The 19,031-nt window shown below is 32.7% G+C and overlaps 1 protein-coding gene and 1 long non-coding RNA gene across 3 annotated transcripts in view; both read right to left on the bottom strand.

The window, feature by feature from the left end:
- Positions 1–955: 955 nt before the first annotated feature.
- LOC148130461 (uncharacterized) lies at positions 956–2,625 on the bottom strand. Its single transcript, XR_015749811.1, has 2 exons — positions 1,500–2,625; positions 956–1,306 (listed from the first exon to the last, which is right to left on the bottom strand). It is a non-coding gene; the product is annotated as an uncharacterized LOC148130461 (long non-coding RNA).
- A 274-nt stretch (positions 2,626–2,899) lies between these two features.
- Positions 2,900–19,031, bottom strand: part of GBE1 (1,4-alpha-glucan branching enzyme 1) — a 134,217-nt gene continuing 118,085 nt past the window's right edge. The window contains exons 15-17 of one of the 2 annotated variants that reach the window (XM_026664094.2): positions 12,921–13,038; positions 9,675–9,740; positions 2,900–3,607 (exon numbers count right to left, since the gene is read on the bottom strand). In XM_026664094.2, coding sequence (XP_026519879.1) covers positions 3,551–3,607; positions 9,675–9,740; positions 12,921–13,038 — 241 coding nt within the window. In that variant the 3' untranslated portion in view covers positions 2,900–3,550. The remainder of the gene's footprint in view (positions 3,608–9,674; positions 9,741–12,920; positions 13,039–19,031) is intronic. The other variant, XM_026664095.2, reaches the window with a different exon arrangement.

Genomic DNA, 19,031 nt, shown 5'->3' with positions numbered 1-19,031 from the left:
CTTGTCCCTTTTTGAAAAGCGTGCTTAGCACATTTATGTAACAAGAAACTAATTCTGGTATATTTAACAAAACTTGCTTATGTTGCAGTCGAAATAAACAGTAGGTAAATTGAAGTGCATTTTAAATATGAACTATGTATTCAGGCCATCAAGAATAATATGTATTTGTACTTGCAAATACTTTCGTCATTGTTTAGGATTCCCAGTTGTTGCAAACACTTGTATTGTATATGGAATAAGTATACATACGCATGCACACATGCCCATGCCCACATAATTTTATTTGCTTTCAGTAAATTTTTGACATTAAGGGAAGATAATGTATGTCAATTAGATGGAAAGATTCACAAAACTGCAATTCTAATTTCTTCTGTTTGAACCAGTATTTTTCATTAAAGCTTCTAATGGGCATAGATATGTTATTTTACAATACCAAAATGCACAAACATCAATTTTACATTCCTTTATTTTCACATCATTTTATAACATCTCATTACACATACTATTTTTTTTACACAAAAGTTTTATATGGATAATATCCTTACACCATATATACAAATCGAGAAACAATAAAGTGTTTATTATGTGTAATGTGTAAATTTAATAAAAGTGCACCTGTATTTACGGGACTGTTTATTTTATCTCTTGGTTGAAAAATTTATCTGAATTTCATAACTTTTACATAACTATTTGAATCTTTTTTCTGGAAAGGGCAAACTGTTGAACAGGTAATTAACCTAAACCTTATAATTTATTATTTTCAGAGAATTAAATACACCAGGTGCTATAGCATTTATATATACTGAACCTCTGTATTCCAGTAACACTATTAATAGGAGAAATTTTATTCACTGGGCTTATGAGATGTTTATCGCAAACTTTTTACCTATTCTCATCTGATGGTGTTTGTGTAAATATGTGGGCAGGATAATGAAACTGTTTCTTCTTGCATGAATTTTATCTAGCTTTTAGGGTGGTGAGAATAATTTCTGAAATTTTTATTGTTCACTTATTTCTAAAATGAATGGTTTGGAGATGCATTAAATGTTTCCAGATAGTTTTGAAGCAGAGCATGCCAACTAGACATGATACTAAGAAGCTGCATCTAGAGCAGGGGTTGCCAACCTTTTGGACCTCAGGGACCACCAAACTCATAATTTTAGATCCCAGGGACCACTAACTGGTTCTGTGGGCGTGGCCTAATTTATGGGTGTAGCTTGGTGGTCATGTGACTGGCTGGGCATGGCTTGTATGTAAATATTATAAATATGTATATAATTATTGAATTTTTTATAAAAAAGAGCAACTTTTACCAAAAATCAGGCAAAGCAGGCAGGCAGATTGAGTTGCTCACAGAATCACAGATTCATTCAGAGATCTATCTATTTGCCATCAGCTAGCTCAGTTTGTCACATACAATTTGCTTGCAAGCAAACTCATAAAATAAAAATTTACACACCATGTATGTAAATATTGAATTTTTTATAAAAAAGAGCAACTTTTACCCAAAATCAGGCAAAGCAGGCAGATTGAGTTGCTCACAGAATCATTCAGTGATCTATCTATCTGCCATCGGCTAGCTCAGTCTCTCAAATTTGCTTGCCATGAGTTTGCACTGAATTTGCTTGCAAGCAAACCTTCAGTCCTAAGGGAGGTTCAGCTGTACTTAAAAGCAGAGCTGAAGAGCTAAAGACAAGCTAGAAAGCAAGAAATCCAACCATTTTCTGCTTCCTAGCTAATCTAAATCTCCTGGCACAGCAGAACAGATGATGGTTGGAAAAAGGAAAAATAGAAATTTTGCAGGCAAGTTTGCCGGGTAAGGAGTGAGTGGGCGGGGATGGTTCCCGCGGGCCATGTGGGCAGCACAGCCTTGTGTTTCTGCGCAGCCTGGATTAATTGCTTTGGGGGGGTGCTCTGGGAGTGAGGTATCTCTGCAGCTCACCAAAATTTTCTCATGGCCCACCAATGGGCCGCAGCCCACCGGTTGGCAACCTCTGATCTAGAGTAGCTATCATCAGAAAAGATTAGTAAGGCACTGGTGATATAGTCTTTAATAGCAAAATAATAACTTACAAATTCTGCCCTGAATATTTTTGATAATTATATATCAACATTGACTCTAAAACAAAACTGAAATAACTTTTTATACAAGATATTTTTACAGCTCTTGAAATTCAGAATTCAATCCCTTTATACCTGCTACTGGTATTATTATTTTTAAAGATAACTTATTGAATACCAAATTTTTAGTTTGGTAAAAATAATTCTCTACCATTGTTCACTGATCACTGACATAGTTTGGTTTCAAAAGATGTTAAGTCATAACTAGTTAGCAGTGTAACTAATGATGCAGATGGCTCAATGCCAGTGACAGGCTTTAACACAAATGAACATGAATTAATTTCATTGAAAATACACTTGAAACTGCTAAGACTTTTTTTTTAAAGTCTACATGGTAAAAAAATTAGGAAAGTGAATATGATTTGTTTTTAAATGTTTACTGGGTTAAAAGTTAAATATTTACGTTTTTACCTGTATTTACCAAACTAGAATGGACATAGATTTCAACGGATAATTAGGATTGCAGAAAAAATAATTGCAATCAGCCTGCCTTCCATTGAGGACCTGGATACTGCATAAGCCAGAAAGAGAGCTGTGAAATTATCTACAGACCCCTCACATCCTAGACATAAATGGTTTCAACTTCTTCCCTCAATATGACACATAGGGTATTGCATGACAAATCAACCAGACACAAAGATAGTTCCCACCCCCCACTCTGCTAAACAACTAATTTCTACAACAGTGTCTATGCCGTAGGATGTCAAACTATCTAGTAGGGCTGTGTTTTCTATTATCCTTCTAATCTTTTCATCTTTCCTATTACTTATTTCCTTAGCTTCTTTTGACTATAATTTTGTTGTTTGTTTCTCATTATTTATGTTGATTGCCTTTATTTAGCATGCTATTATGATTTATGTTGTTTGCTTATTTAGTATCCTATGTCTATCACTGTGTTTATATCTTATGATTTATGATTATTGTATTGTATTATTATGACCATATTTATCATTTGTTGCTTATATGTACAGTGAGAGCTTATGCACCAGAGACAAATTCCTTATGATCCAATCACACTTGGCTAGTAAATAAAGAATGAATGAGTGCTAACACTCTAGATAGAATACATAAATTGATATCTAATGAAAAAAGTATACCCACATGTGATTAAAAAAAAATCTGAGAATATAGCAACTACTTTTTGAACATGCCTTGTAACATACTTCAATCTTTATGTGAGAACAAACTGTTTCTGAAATCCACTTCTATAATACAAATTGTTCATAATGCATTTGTTCTTCCATCATTATAGGTAATCTCTTTAAATAAACAATTTATAATACATTTGTAATTATTAATAAATAAATGCTTATTTGAATTTCTTAGTATGAACACACCATTATGCAAACACCCCCCCCGCCAGTATTTTGGATGCCATTATCATCCAATATTACTTGGCCTTCGAAGTAATGGAGCCAGTTGCAAGCCTTTACATCTGAATATCCGTGTTTTGAAACACTATTGCCACTCTGCTTGGAATGTATACCTAAAGGGAGAATAAAAAATGTCTTATTATTGATCCATTAAAAACCTTTGCGATAAGGGAGGCATAAATTTTAATGTCTTAAATAAATTACTTATAATGTTACATTATTTAATGTCCCTGAAGAGTCAAACACTTATTAAATATGGCATGGATGTGGAGTGAAACTCTGAATGTATATTTAGTCTTAAGACTAAGTAATTAATAGAAATGATAAACTTTGCATCCTTCAGAGAGAGAGAGAGAGAGAGAGAGAGAGAGAGAGAGAGAGAGAGAGAGAGAGCAGAGTATTTTACTCTAAGGTTTCTGTGATAAATAACTCTTACAAATCTGCTCAGCAGGGAAAGACATTTGACATACAGCTAGAATCCTGTACTTTACAGAAAAAGAAAATAAAAAGTCAAATAAATAGTTAATGATATTTAGTTACTGCAAAATATGTGATAAGGGGTTTATTTCCAAACCTTTTAGCAAACAAAACCATATATTTGCTGATACGCCAAATAGTTCAGTGGAGAAAATTTCAAAATTAATGAGAAATAAGTAATAGACAGTCATTAATGAAGAGCAGACAATCTGTTAACGAAAAATTGTCACTGACAAAAGGATGTTGTTATGGGAACTTTTACAATATATATAAGTTTACTTATATGTTACCTTCAAGAGACTAACTCACAACAATAAAAATAAAATATATTTTCACAGTAAAATCAGCACAAAAATATAGAGCCAGATATTTAATGATTAAAAATATATTTATTCAGAATAAAGAGTAGCCAACATTTCATCAAACTATCCCCCAGAGATATGCTAAAAAGGATGTTTTTCCTACTTCTAGAACACTGTTAAAGAGGGCAGCATTCTTACCTCAGAAAGAAAAGAATTCGAAAGGGTTATAGAATTAACTTTAATTATCTTCTCAAATGCTAACCTCCAAATAGGTGTCTGGTAGGCAATGAGATCTCAATGACTGTACTTCCTTTTTTTAATATAATTCACTATTAATGAAAGGATATGAGTTTTCTTCAAGCTCCAAATTTTTGAAAAAAATAACTGAAAACTTTTAGTACACAGTCTTATTGGTATTATTAGGATTTTTCCTAGAATATTTTAATCCCGTGTTATGGTTTTGTGGATATTGTCTTCTACCCTCAAGAACTCAGGCAAAAACTTGCCCCGTTTAAATGCAGACTATTTTCTATTGCACACGAGTTTAATTGAATAAATACCATTTTTTTTTAAAAAAAGAAAGATATATAATGTGGAAAAAGAAGGACAGCTACAAATAATTTATGAAAAAGTAGGAGAAAAGAATTTCAGAAGTGCATCAATATGAAATGTACCTTTTCATCCTAAAAGAAACCAATTTCTGATTCAACCACCCTCATCCTACCCATTTAAAAACATCCAATATGCCTGCCACATCAATTTAATTGAATACAGGTTCAAATGGCATTAATAGAATATCAACATAAATATATTTGCTAACATTTATTCTGCAACATACTTAATTTGAATTTTAACATGGCTAAATATCTACATTAATTGATGTTTAAACTATAACGTACATTTTGTAGAAAAATGTCAATGATTGCTGCATAATTGATAAAACAACAGCTAATGAGAGTGTCAAGTTGTCATATCATATTGAGCAAAAGCAAATACATGTCATGCTTGCAGTTGAAAACATGTAAGACAGCGCAAAGTTGAAATTTCTTCACTCCACTGAGAATAATATGTGAATGCATGGTACACTAAGTTTTGTGATTTACCTAAATATCCAAACATGTAAACCAACCATACCTGTGTTCAATTTGAATTGGCATAAGTGAAATTTCCCTTTGAAAATATTTGCACAATTGTTTTGTGATTCAATATTATTTACAAAGAGTATATATACTTCTATAGAAAAATGCAGAAGCATAAAGTACCAAGTATAGAATAAGTCATCATTCTACCACTACCCATTTCTACAGTTAAGTAGATTAAATGGAAATTCAATGCAGATTAAGAAATACCAGAAACAAATTGAATCAATAAATAAAACAAGCAAAAAGAAACCAATTTTCATCACCAAAATCCAGTGTTATAATTGCAAACAATTAGCAATTGTTTGGTATAGAATTAACATTACTGAAGTAATAACAAATGACTTCAAAAGAGATGAATCTGGAAAGAAGCAACATTACCAAAGGAAATACTATTTACATTCATGATAACAAAAGACTTGGATCATTTACAGTATTATGGATGATGGTTACTATGGGGGTTTAAAGTAGCTGAAATTTATATACACTGTGTGTAAAATAAATGTGTCTGTGTATGTGTCCAAGTGCACTATTGAGTCAATGGCTTGTTCCCAGCAAAGTGGGTACAGAATTGAAGCTTGAATATTTGAAAAAACTGTTTTCTTGTAAAGGAATGTAGGATAAATTATGCTTTCAATTTATCTGTCTTTTTATCACATGCCATTTTGGGGTTTTTTTCTGTCTTTTCTCTCCAATTAACTAATGAGTTATTTAATTTATTCTATAAATACTGCACGTGTGAATCTGTGCTTAAACTTCTATAGCAAGAACCAGTGCAGCAGGAGTTACTATACCTAATTTACCTCACAAAGTAATAGATCATTCATTTTCTTTGAACCTTATATGGCTGTCATGCTAATAACATAAATAAAGATCCCTATCAGTTACAAAACATACTTAATGTTACTCTTCCCCTACAGGACTGCATCACATAGTTCACTTCTCCTTTCAACTCTTTTCAATCAATAAATCCATATTATTTTTATCTATTTTAACCAAAAAGTCTATAAAGGTTTTCCAGTCTTTTAAGAAAGTAATTATTTTTTCCTTGATCAAATAGGTCAATATTGCCATTTTTGCTAATTCTATTATCTTCACAGACCAATCCTCCATTATGGTAGTTAGTTATTTTTTCCACCTTTGCACATGTAATAGCTTTATTGAAGTTACTATATATAAAACCAATTTTCCATGTGCCTCTAAGTCCCAGTAGAAAAAAATCTCTGGTTTCATCATAATGTTAATTTTTAAAATTCTCAGTATTATCGTATGTATTTGTAGTCAATATTTTTTTAATTCTTTCAGAAGTCCATAGTAAAATTTTAGGCTTTTCATATTTTCAATAATGATCAGAGCACATTTATACATTTTAGATTATTTTTCTGGTGTGATATACAACCAGCTTTATACAATTTTATAGAAATTTTCTATAAAATCATAAGACATGAATTTCAGTCCTTTTAACCACATACTTTCCCAGTGATGCATCTGTATATTATAACCTTATAATTCTTAGTCCATTTTATCATGCACCCTGCAACTTATTCTTCTTTAATTTCAACAGCTGATATATTTTAGCAATTACATGTTCATCATTTCTACATAATTCCAATTCAAATGCTGTTACATGTTGTTCTATTCCTGTTAAATTTTAAACTATATCAAACATTTCCTTTAATCTTGTGTTAAGCTCCATAATTATTTTATAACTTGGAAATTTCTCTACCTGTAATACCCAACTTAGTAGTCTCTTCTTCAGGTTTCAGATGATTTTTTTTTCTTTTTAAATTTTCTGCATCTCTTTGAGCTCTTAAATCTTTCAAAGAAATCTCCTTTTGAACAAAATGAAGTTGAAATTTCTATTGCTTAATTGTTCTCTTAAGTTCTCCTTCCAGTTTATCTCAACGAGATAGAATCTTCTTCTGTTTAACCCTCCTGTCAGTCAAAATTATGTATGTTTGGTTACCTAATAATCCAATTGCTATTTCTGCGAGCAAAATTACATCTGAGTTATTAATTTACTTGGTAGTAAAATGTTGCAAACCTCTTGTCTTGTTCCTGAAAAAGTGTGCAAGCATGATTCTTGGTATGTTTCTTAATTTTGCTTATTGTGTACTCATTTTGTATACCTTGTCCACTTCTGCCTCCAGATCTTCTTTCCATTCCCAATTTTTGTTAAAGCTTCAAACAATGTCTTCCCCAGACACTTATGTTAGATTCTTGAATTTTTTTGGTTCATTTTTTATTCCAAAATTGCAAATCTCTCTTTCATTCTCCATTCAGGTATAGGCAAGTCTCTTTGACAGCTTCACAAAGCTGTCACTGAAGCTGAAAGATTCTTTCCCAGCTGTTGAAATATCCTTTGGAATATATCTGTGGTAATCCCTATCTGCTCTGTTAACAATGTCCTCTTCCCTATTTTCATTGCTTTCAGATTGTAGCCATTTCTATCTTTAAATTTGAAATCCATATAGAAGTAGCATCAAAATGATCCTTTAAGAATTATTTTAGTCCTTAACTCTTTAGTTCAATTTAGCACTTCATAGGTCTTTTTCAAATGCCACTTATCTTATTGTTTAAAAAGCTTAGCCATTGAGTCCCCTTAAAAAAATTAAATTGTCTTCTTTCCCACAGAGGTATGTATTATTTATTTAATTAAATTCAAAGTACTTTAAAGTAGATAATTTAAAATTTAACTGATCCCTCCTGTTTTAATTTTTATAATTCAAATTCTTGATAATTTTTACTAAGAACTTTCTTTTGATTAATTTTAAACCTTTATGATTTTTTTATTTTTATTTTTGATTATATCCCAAGTTGAAAAGGTAGTCACCAGATGTCTAGTTGCTTTGCTGTTTGAAAGATCAAAGTATTTATATCCAAGTATGCTTTAGAAAATAAAATTTCATTTGAGTCCAATGCCCTTGAAATAGACTCTGCGTGAGGCTGAGAGCTTGATATTCCTTCATTGGCTCCTGTTCTACTCAGTATGCTTACATTTTCCATTCAGATCTTGTGAGTTTTCTTGTGAAAAGCAACCTTCTGGATTCTCCTGTATCCAGACAAGCTCTATCGAACTGGCTTCACAACCAGGTCACAAGTTTCCACCTCAATATTATCTCATTATTGGAGCACTTTACCATTTTTTCCATCCAGAAATTCAACACAAATATGTTTCAAATAGATGAGCTTTAGCTGAAGTGCTTAGCGAATAGAGATAGGTATATTTATGAATACAATCTAATGCTATGTGGATTTTTAATTTATTTAATTTTTAACTGAGAATGTTTAGAATGGCCATCTTAATCAATAAGAATTCAGGTTAAGTATGAAGCTGGATTTTAATCAAAATTAAATATTACCATTTAAGTTATTTACAAAAAAGCCTATACCTTTTCCCATTAACAGGTCACATTCACTATAAACAATGAGATTTAAAAAATTCCAGTAAAATTTATACTTCAGACCTTTGTGTATTGATCTATAAAAATTTTATTTTCTTTTATTATGAATGATATCAAAGCAGAGGATTATATCATTGAAATCAGGAACTGTATTTTCTGTAAGCCACGTTTATTTTTTTCTTCTGACAATATTATGAAGGTTGTTCCACAAATAATATACCTAATAAAATAACCTTGAACCAGTTGCAAAAACAAGCTTACTATTTTGTTTCAAATCTATTAGTATATGAAAAAAGAAATAATATTAATATTAGGAAGGTTTATTTTCTGCTTTGAGAAATCTTAAGGGGAAAATGTATTATCCAAAAGAGTTTTTTTTTACTTGTTCCACCCAGCATGTTTTAAAGGTAATATGCAGAAATCATAGATGCATGGTTATTTGGAACATCAAGAGTTGTTCAAAACATCAAGGCTAGAGGAGAGAAATGAGTAGAAATTGGACATCATCTTTGCTTACTAGAAACATGCAGGGGGAGTCTTTAGATTATGTTCTTCATGCTGAGAAAATGAGGAAAATGGTCTGTAATATTAAAAGGTGATAATGTAAATGGCTAGATTTAAACATGTCATAATACTCTTTGTCCATTCAATTCTGAAGTCCACCAATTAAAAACAACAACACAATACTGAACAGATGTCTTAAGATGTTTTAAGTGACCCTACTTCCAATTTGTAACATACATTAGTGTTTGGTGAGGTGTGGTTTGTTTCACAGTTATCGGTTTAGGCATGGAGATGAGGATCTTGCTTTTTTTTAATCATGCCACTATTTGGCCTACACACTGTCTGCAAGTTTACCTTCAAGTAGTGTGTGTGCTGGTGTCCTCGGCTTTGGCCATCACTTTCATTCAGTGCATTGGGTTGCTAAGGAACACAAAGGAAAGGATGACCCACACTCAGGGTTCAAACTTATATTGTAGTGCCATTATCATGCCATTAGCTTGCATCTAAATGTAAACTATATTAAATGCTTGGTTATTAATTTTTTTATCATGCTTTCTTACACATGCATTTATTAAATTTATTTTTACAGTTGTTCCAACCTCTGTATACATTAATTGTATATTGCATCTGCACTATGTTTGTCATGTTGATAAATGTTATTGTTATTGTTGTTAATAATATTATTGTTAATAAGACCATAATAATTATGTGAGGCTATCTGCTGTATATTAATTTTTCATTACATTGGTAGAATAGTAAAATTTGCGGAGAACCACTCTTCAAAACTGCATTGAAATCACTTTTCCACACTGGAATTTCATTCACTGTGATATATGAAGTACAGAACAAGAATGTACATATATGCAGAAAATATATGCAGAAAAGTATATACAGAATGATTCAGGATACTAAAGTGACTGGTTGTTGTTTACTGGTACAAATTTTAGGGTCACTGAGATGATTGATTAGAATATAAATATGACCATGGTTGTCTATGGAGCTTCTCAGTCATCCAAGTCATAGTTGTCCCAAAGGTGCTTTTTCAAGAGACAACTAGACTTCTTGCTTTTTCTTTGAAGATGTTTTGCTTCTCATCCAAGTAGCTTCTGAACTGAACAAGCTTCTTGGATAAGAAGCGAAATGTTTTCAAAGAAAAAAACAAGAAAGCCCAGGTGTCTCTAGAAAAGCACTTTTGAGACAACTATGACCATAGTTGGTTTCTGATACTGTATTGTATTTAGTTGTTTATTTATTTTATTTATATCCCACCTTATTTTTTTTACAAGCAACTCAAAATGGTGAACATATCTAATACTTCTTTCTATTTTCCCCACAACAGCCCTGTGAGGTGAGTTGGGCTAAGAGTTTCACCCACCTAGATTTCATGGCTAAAGTGACACTAGGATCTTCCAGTTTCTAGCATGATGTTTTAATCACTAGACAAAAGTGGCTCAAGTATATACAATAAAAAATACGTAGCCTAATAAATGATTGGATCTGAAAGCACCTTAGTTGATTTAGAATTGATGGCAACACATAAGATAGTGACATATAGATGTGACTTGCTTACAACAATTGATAATTTGTTTAACATGTTTAGGAATACTGCATCTGTGCATGATGATGAAAGACTGCTGCTATTGTCCGGTTATACCCTGTTTCTCCAACAATACGGCCTCCCCCAATAGGAAGTCCGGGCATGTTTTATAGGCATGAAATGAAATTAAGCCCCTCCCCCCAAATTAAGGCCTATATTAAAACATGCGAAATGGAGGGGAAATGGCGGGGGGGCTTGCTGTTAGGAAGTACTTTTGTTGCACACCCGGATATGGTGCTGCCTGCGTTGACCCTGATACAAAGTGCCCCACCAACGCCGAGGTCAACATCCAAGTCGTCGCTGCCCGCCTGCCCGAAGATGCAAGGGGGGGGGAATTAAGTCACCTCCAAAAAGACAGCCTAGCCATTTTTTCGGGGCTCAAAAAAAAAATAAGACCCAGCCTTATTATATGAGAAACACGGTAGGAGAGGAAAAATAGGAAGAATGAAAAACAACAAGGTAGGTTAAGTGTATCTAGGATGCTCTTTGGCAGAATTATGATTAAAAACATAAGAGAGAAGTATTATTTGGGAAGTACAGTGTTGCTTTGTGACAAACATTGGGTGTATAGATCAGATTTTTTTATCCTTTAGTAAGTCATTGAGAAATCTCAAATGAGAAGTTTACAACACAGCTGTTGATTTATATTTTGTATGCATCTGAAGCCACATTCACAAAATGATTTGTAGTGAATGCTAGTATGACTGAATGATAAGAATGTATGAAGGAAATGGGTATAATAATCTATATATACAATCCAAGATTTTTTTAATGCTAAAGGAAAATGTGAGTGAACAAATGTAAGTTATACTACTGGCAGATCAGAAGTGCTGAATGAATATTCATTGAACACAAAAGTGAGTGACTACTAGAAATAAAATACACTGAGGTACATTTCAAAACAAATGTATGAAGGGAGAATGAACAGATGAATAATAGGGAGAAGAAAACCAAGAAATTTTGATTGGAAGAAGTTAGTAAGTTCTTGAAGAAAGAGGGAAATGAGAATATTTTAAAAAATTGGCAATATATTAATTGGCATATGGACATGATGGAAGAAAGAATTGAAATACATGAAGTAAACTAGAATTATGAATTCTATTGGAATAAATTATCTGTATATTGTTTTCTTTTATGATCTCATGTCTTAGGTACATTAAGTACAATCCTTAAGTACAAATCTTAAGGATTTAAATTCCTTTTTGTGCTCTATTTAATGTTGTTTACCCTGAATTTAAAGATAGTCTAAACTGTGAATACATTTTCCCAGTGAATAAAAGAAAAGGAAGGAAAGAAAAGGAATCCAACATTATTCTAGTCTGGTTACATTTTTTTTTGGGGGGGGGACTGTAGTTTATGCTTAATGTGATCAAAATTTTGCACTGAATACATTTTATAAGAATCTCTACATAAAAATTAAAAAAATTAAACAGTGCATCAAATGCAAGTTTACCCCATATTGTTTAATTGTCTTTGTTTTTAAATTAAACCTTAAAAAGAAAATAAAAAATAGTATGCTTGCATTACTAAGTTAAATACTTTTAATACTTAAATTCTCATATTGTGTAAGAGATAAACTACAGAAGTTTTAATAGATGATCCCAGTTGATTAAAATATTAGCAATGAAAATCACAGGATGCTTACATGCAAAGAATTAAACAAGCATATTATTGGTATATTAAACATTAAAAAACAAAAAAAATCAGGAAAACAAAAATGTACACAGAAATAATTTGTTAAATTTATTATATGCATATTTGGGAGGTCAGAATTGTTATATAAAATTTAAAATATTGAGAAATTGTTTAGCCAACACTTTATGCCATATAAGTACTTTTTTATGTCATTTACTTTTATAATTGTTCATGCAAGATCAATGATCATATTTTATAAAGGGAAAAGATGAAGGCAACATGCAGACATTTAGTACAGAATTTAAAATATTAACTATCTCTCTGAAGATATACTTTAAAGAAATTACAGTAGAAAAAAATGTACTTACCAAAAGAGAATTAGATCGATGATTATGTGAATATGGCTGAGAAAAAAAGTCTGTAGTATGATCCAGTCTATTATGTCCTCCATACTCTGGAGCATCAGAATCCAAGGCAATTTTATATGTATGGCAATAGTTAAGGATTTCTATAGCAGAATTACATCATTTAAAATAAGAAATAATACACAGAATATAATATAGTTAATTGCAGAAGTGAGCTCTTTATATAACAATATTTAGATATTCTATGTGTTGTATGTCATGAGCTTGACACACATGGCCTTTCATTAGCAAGCTGGGGTCACATTCCCAAAAAATATCAAAGCAATCATAAAAAGTAAATTTGATTTGCTTACTCTTTTTCAGATAAATGTAATTAGACCTAAATAAAATAATTAGATGTAGTTATATTTCAATATACAAAATACAGATGGCTCTTAGTATGTTTAGCAATTTTCTTCTTCTATATAATTATAATTAGGGAACAAATTTTGAAGAGAGTTTAGGGAAACAGGTTATTATAAGGAATCAAACTGCTCTCTAATCTACATGAACAAGGATTATATATACTACTATTTAAGTACTTGTTTATTCAGTATAAAATATATTTACCAATTTTACCTGAAGGAATAAATTTAGTCTATACCCAGTTATTTAGTAATAAACTGCTTGTAGGAAAAGTGAATTTACTTTGGCGTAAACATGTGTAGGACTGCCAGTAATCATGAATTAAATATAAAGAAAAATTATTTAACATATGAACTTAGGTCCCACTTAATTTAATCATACTTTATCACCATTAACCCAATGTGACTTTAAGTCATAATTATCAAAATGTTCCAAGTGGAAATAATCCAGAGGATTATTAGGAAACTTAATACAATGGGAAGTTTGAAAAATGAAAAGCTATGAGATTTGTTTACAGCAAAAAAAAAAAAAAAAAAGTCAAATACCATTCATGCATCCCACACACAAACACACATATATTCAAGAAAAGTCTGGATATGACAGTCCTTCCCCAATTTGGTCCATTAAGCAAGAACGACCCACTACTCCATTCGGTGTAAAAGATTTACTTTACTAAGGGCTAAGTGGATTACAGTATAGCAAAGCCAGAACTGAGGTTTGCACATCAAATTTTCATGGTTAACGTTTCCTCCTTTGTCCCTTCCCATTGTTGACCCCTCATTGTTGAATCATATTCAAATAAAATGTTTTGGGAACAGTCTTTTCAACTGTAGAGTAGGCCATTCGGAGGTGCATGCCTTTCCAGGCTGTCTGACCTTGAAGTTGTGTCTCTAGAAGGTATGAGGAGTCATTAGCCTTCCCCCCTCCCATCCAACTCCCCCATAGTTCATGGCAGACTGGCAGCTAGCGAATGCGAAGCGCAGGAGTGAGATGGCAATTCTGACAGGTCCAGTTAATAATGTAAGAAAGCCTGTTATAAATCTATCTGAATACCACAACCTTTGAAATCATTCAATCATAATTTCTAAATGCTAATTCAGATTTCTTATGCTGTCACATAGCTAGAATTAGGCTGCATTTTCTTTGGGACTTGTTTGTAACATTGTCGCATTAGCAAGTTCTTCCCAAAAGTTTTTGAATATCCTTACTTTACTAGATAGGATTGTTTCTTTCCAAAGATACAAATTAATAAGGATATGGCAACTATAGCTTTTCTATTCCAACAATATCCTTAATAGATCCTTGACTAAATCTGATACCAAGTCCAACTGATGAAAGTAGAGAGCTCTAATTTCCTGTCTCCTGGTTTATCATCAGATATTGTTGCAAAATTCTTCATGCCTGTAAAGAGCCAGGTGTGTGCGTGTGTGTGTGTGCGTGTGTGTGTGTGTGTGTGTAAGGTGAGGTGAGGTGAGAGAAAAAGATCTTGGAGAAACAAGGGTTACAAAAATGTGCTTTAAGCCTACAAAACAGAAAGCATGACGAACAAGCTTAGACTGACTTTTCCCTAATTTGTTTGAATGTACGAAGGGAAAGGCAAAAAGTCAAGATTCTGTTAGTAAGCCTATATCAACAGAATACCAACCAGACATGGATGCAATTTCCTGACTTGGCCTAAATGAAAGGGCTGACAGTCTCCCACACAAAACATTTTTCTCCCTAGCCTAGAACAATATATATTCTATTAAGAGTGATAACGAACAGATATAACACCACTTGAAAATACTGCACATGCATATATTCCAATCCATATATTTAAATCTATATCACGTGTTGATAAATTCTCACTGTGACAATGGCAAACTGATCTGCTACAAGATGTTACCGTTTTTATGCTCACAATGTTACCACTTTCCCGTAATGGGACTAATTTCCTCCCAGAACACTGCAAGATTCTGATCAACAGCTATGGCTTACAGAAATTATTTAATACAGCTCTTACATTAATAACTGTTCCTGAAAAATTAAATGATGAAAATTATTTAGGGCAGCCTTTGTTTGACCTAAATCTCTGTGAACGTATTACAGTGTGTTCAAAGCTGATGCTTAAGTCAGCATGTTTCACAGAGGATTGACCCAGAAAAACTCCTAAAACAGCATGCAGAAAGTTTCTTCCGGTAATTGTTTATATTGACAATAATCTTTAGTTCCTCCTTGCCTACCACAAAGAAGAGATCAAAATACTATTTTGATTACTTTACTGCTGCTTCTCCATTGAAATATGATTTCAGCAGGTGCCAGCACACTGCTGAAATGATTCATTATGTATTTATAGAAGTAAAACAAGTACATGAAGTGTTGATGGCAGCTGGACCTGTTAAGTCACTAGTGATATGAAAAAACACAATGAAGGATGAGTGAAACTGTAAGAAAATCAGTCTGTCAAAGGCACAGAAGCAAAAATTAGATATGAACATCTAAATTAAAGCAAGTTATGTAGAAGCTATAAAGCAATTAAAATTATCGTCAATTATAAACCAATTATTTTGTTGCCAGGTATCTCCACATTCAAATTTGGAAAGCCTCAGGAAAAGGATATATTAAAATATAGAAGCTATTATGCTAAAAAGTATCTGCTAGGCCCAAAGGCCTTTTTCACCAAATTGCTCTGCATTTCTTCTGCCTTATTTAATCTTACTTTTTCTTCCTGTCATTTGAAGACATTTCTCTCCATAGCCTCCTTCATTTTACCATTTCTCGTAATATCTTTTTCATACATAGTGCCCCTGACAGTTCTGCAGCATTTTCTGACATAATAATTCTTGCGTTTTAAGGAAGGTTTCTTCACTGTTTTTTCGTATGTCATTTCCATACATTATGCTGGGAGACTAATTTATATTTAATTTTTTTTTACATAAGTCTTATTCATATATAAAAACTTATTTTTACTAAAGTTGTTCCAGTTTTATCCTTTTATTTCTTCTCCATATTCCATTTTTTCCTCCAAAGTTCCATTGCTGACACCACCTGTATGGAATGTTGAGTCTGGAATATGAATCACAGACTGAAAAATACTGCAGGACAGAAGAATCTGCCCATTCACTTTAGTACAAATGGATACAAATATCTCTTCCTAACAAAATTCTTTAACTAACACTTTTTTCTTTAAATAAACCTAATAGATGTGTGCTTTTGGCTATGATCAGCTTTATGAGCTTGGCTTTATTAATAATAGACTTTATCACTAAATATCTAATTATACTAATTATACACTAAATATCTCAACCTTTTATCAGTCATATCAAATCAATCAAATCAGGTTGTCATATGTTGTTCATCTAAGGTTATATTTACCTACTTTTAAGAACTGCTAAGGATAAGACAATTTTTACTATATCCTGATATGTATAGAACTCAACCATAGAACTCAAAAAGATTTCTTTTTCACGTGATGTAGGTTCAATTCCAGCAAGATGGGAGTTGCTTTGGGTTTGGAGACCATCTGAGTATTTCATTGTTGGTCATAGATGCTGATTTTGAATTTAATCATAAGCTGGAGGTCCTTTTGGACTTGAAGGTCTTCCTGATAGTTAGATGACTTCTGTATCTCGTGTACCAGATATGGCTATTCCTGGATCAAGAAGTTCTGTGGATGATCACTTATGCCTTAGTCATTTATTGCTTGAATTATTGCAGAACAGTCTACATTGAAGTGCCCTTGAAAATAATCTAGAAAATATAGCTGATCCAAATTATGACCTGCTTATGCGTGAGATTTGCCAGCTTTACAAGTTTATGCTTGATGAGTATTTCCTTAGACTATATTCCCTTAATTATTACTAATGATCAGGGTCCACAGTATTGTCAGGGACATTACACATCCTCTCCATAACCAGTTTTCCTTGTTACCTTCTGGGAGGAGGCTTTGTTGTATTTGAAGCAGACCGTCTAGATCAATGGATCCCAACCTTTCTTTGGCCATGCCCCACCTAAGCATCTCTGAAATCCCCCCCCCCCAGTGATATATAATTCTTACTATTCAAAAAGTGAATTCTTACTTACACAGAGGAAGCCTAAAAGGCCATTAACTTGGTTTAAACAAGGTTCCAAAGAACATGGCATCCATGAAAGAGAAAAATAAAAGAACGAAAGACAGTAGAAGTACTGGGGGACTTAAAAAATTATAGTATGAAGGAATATGAAAAAAACAAAAAATAAAGTTTCAAAACATATAATAGAGAACTGAAATGCATAAATATAAAATAATTTTAATGAAAGCTTTTTCTATAATACTTTGATCATATTAATTACTAAGCATATTAAAAAAAAAGTCCTAACAAATTCAAAATACAATTTGAGTTCACTTCAAGATCATATTTACAACCCAATCCTATGCATGTCTACTCAGAAGTAAGTACCATTGTCTTCAATTAGGCTTACTTCTGGGAAAATGTTGTAGGATTGCAGTTTAGTCTAATTAAGTTAGTGAGATCCTTGTGCTTGATGTCTGCTGCAGAGAGATTTTATATTAGACTCCAGTTTAGTCAGCTTCATTCTCAAGGCTCCTCGTTCAGTAAAATCCAGTCGATTTCTTTTCTTCAGTAGCAAATCATTTACAGCACTAAAGCCCCATTCATCTAAATATGAAGATGGGAACGGTAACAGTAGTTTTCTTGGAAAGTAGGTTGAATTTGGGTATTTGAACCTGCAGCTTAGTGGGGAAATGCTTTTGTAGTTCAGTAGGTGGAGGTGAATTACACAGACCTGCCAAGCCTTAAACATGTTTGGCCCAGCCCCAGATAGCTCTGAGAGGAAAAGTCTTGTAAAACACAGCCTGGGAAAACATAGACTAAGATTAACTGTAAATCTAACAATTTCTTACTTAAATTTGGGTCCTGGTTCTGTATCCTCACTACTGGGCTTCCCTCAGCAGCCATCCACTTTGTCTCCCCACAGAGCAGCTCTCCCTGCCACCACCCAGCAGCAAAGCCCACAGGAAAGAGAGAGACTCTGTCATGATCCTTAGTGGGAACACATCTGATTGGCTGGCAGTTGCTCCTTCCCCCCCAAGCTGTTATCCTTTTCAGACCAGGCCCTAGGAAATGCCCTTTAACAAAGATAACAATAGGTAAATGAAACATAACTGTTTCATCACAAATACATAAGAACAATTAGCAGGCTTTCAAAAATTCAGTTAATAGCTCATTTTTGAATTGCCATTAAAAATCAAATTGCCCCCCTGTGAGGCTTGGGGCCCACACTGGGAACCACTGGTCTAGATTCAGTCACAGCTTTGTTCCATAAGCAACAGAATTTCATTTTAATGTGTGCCAGTATGCTCACAGAAAAATATGACAATAAAAGTTATCTTAACTTATCTGTCTTATTTACTATGTATCTTTGATCCTTATTCAACTTATGGAGTATACATATACTGCTTAGAGTCAGTTTAATTACAGTACATGAAACTAATCATTCTTCCTTTTTTTTTTTTTTTGCTTCAAGCCCTCCCAGTTCCATTGGCTTTTAGTAGGCTGTATACATCAAAAGATATTGTCTTCATTTACATAAAGCTATTAAGAAGAATCCTATGATCAAGCAAGTTACGTTATTATGAAAACTGCATAATGGCACACCAAATTTGAAACAGCCTTTTCATGCCTTTGTAACTAAGACAATTAGTTCATATAATTAAGAATTCAAATTATG

Source organism: Notechis scutatus, chromosome 5 (assembly GCF_049901735.1).
Source record: "Notechis scutatus isolate UNSWTSFEM ecotype Mainland chromosome 5, rNotScu1.2, whole genome shotgun sequence".
NCBI lineage: Eukaryota > Metazoa > Chordata > Lepidosauria > Squamata > Elapidae > Notechis > Notechis scutatus.
Note: the sequence above shows the minus strand (reverse complement) of the source record. Positions and strands in the feature narration are given on the sequence as shown.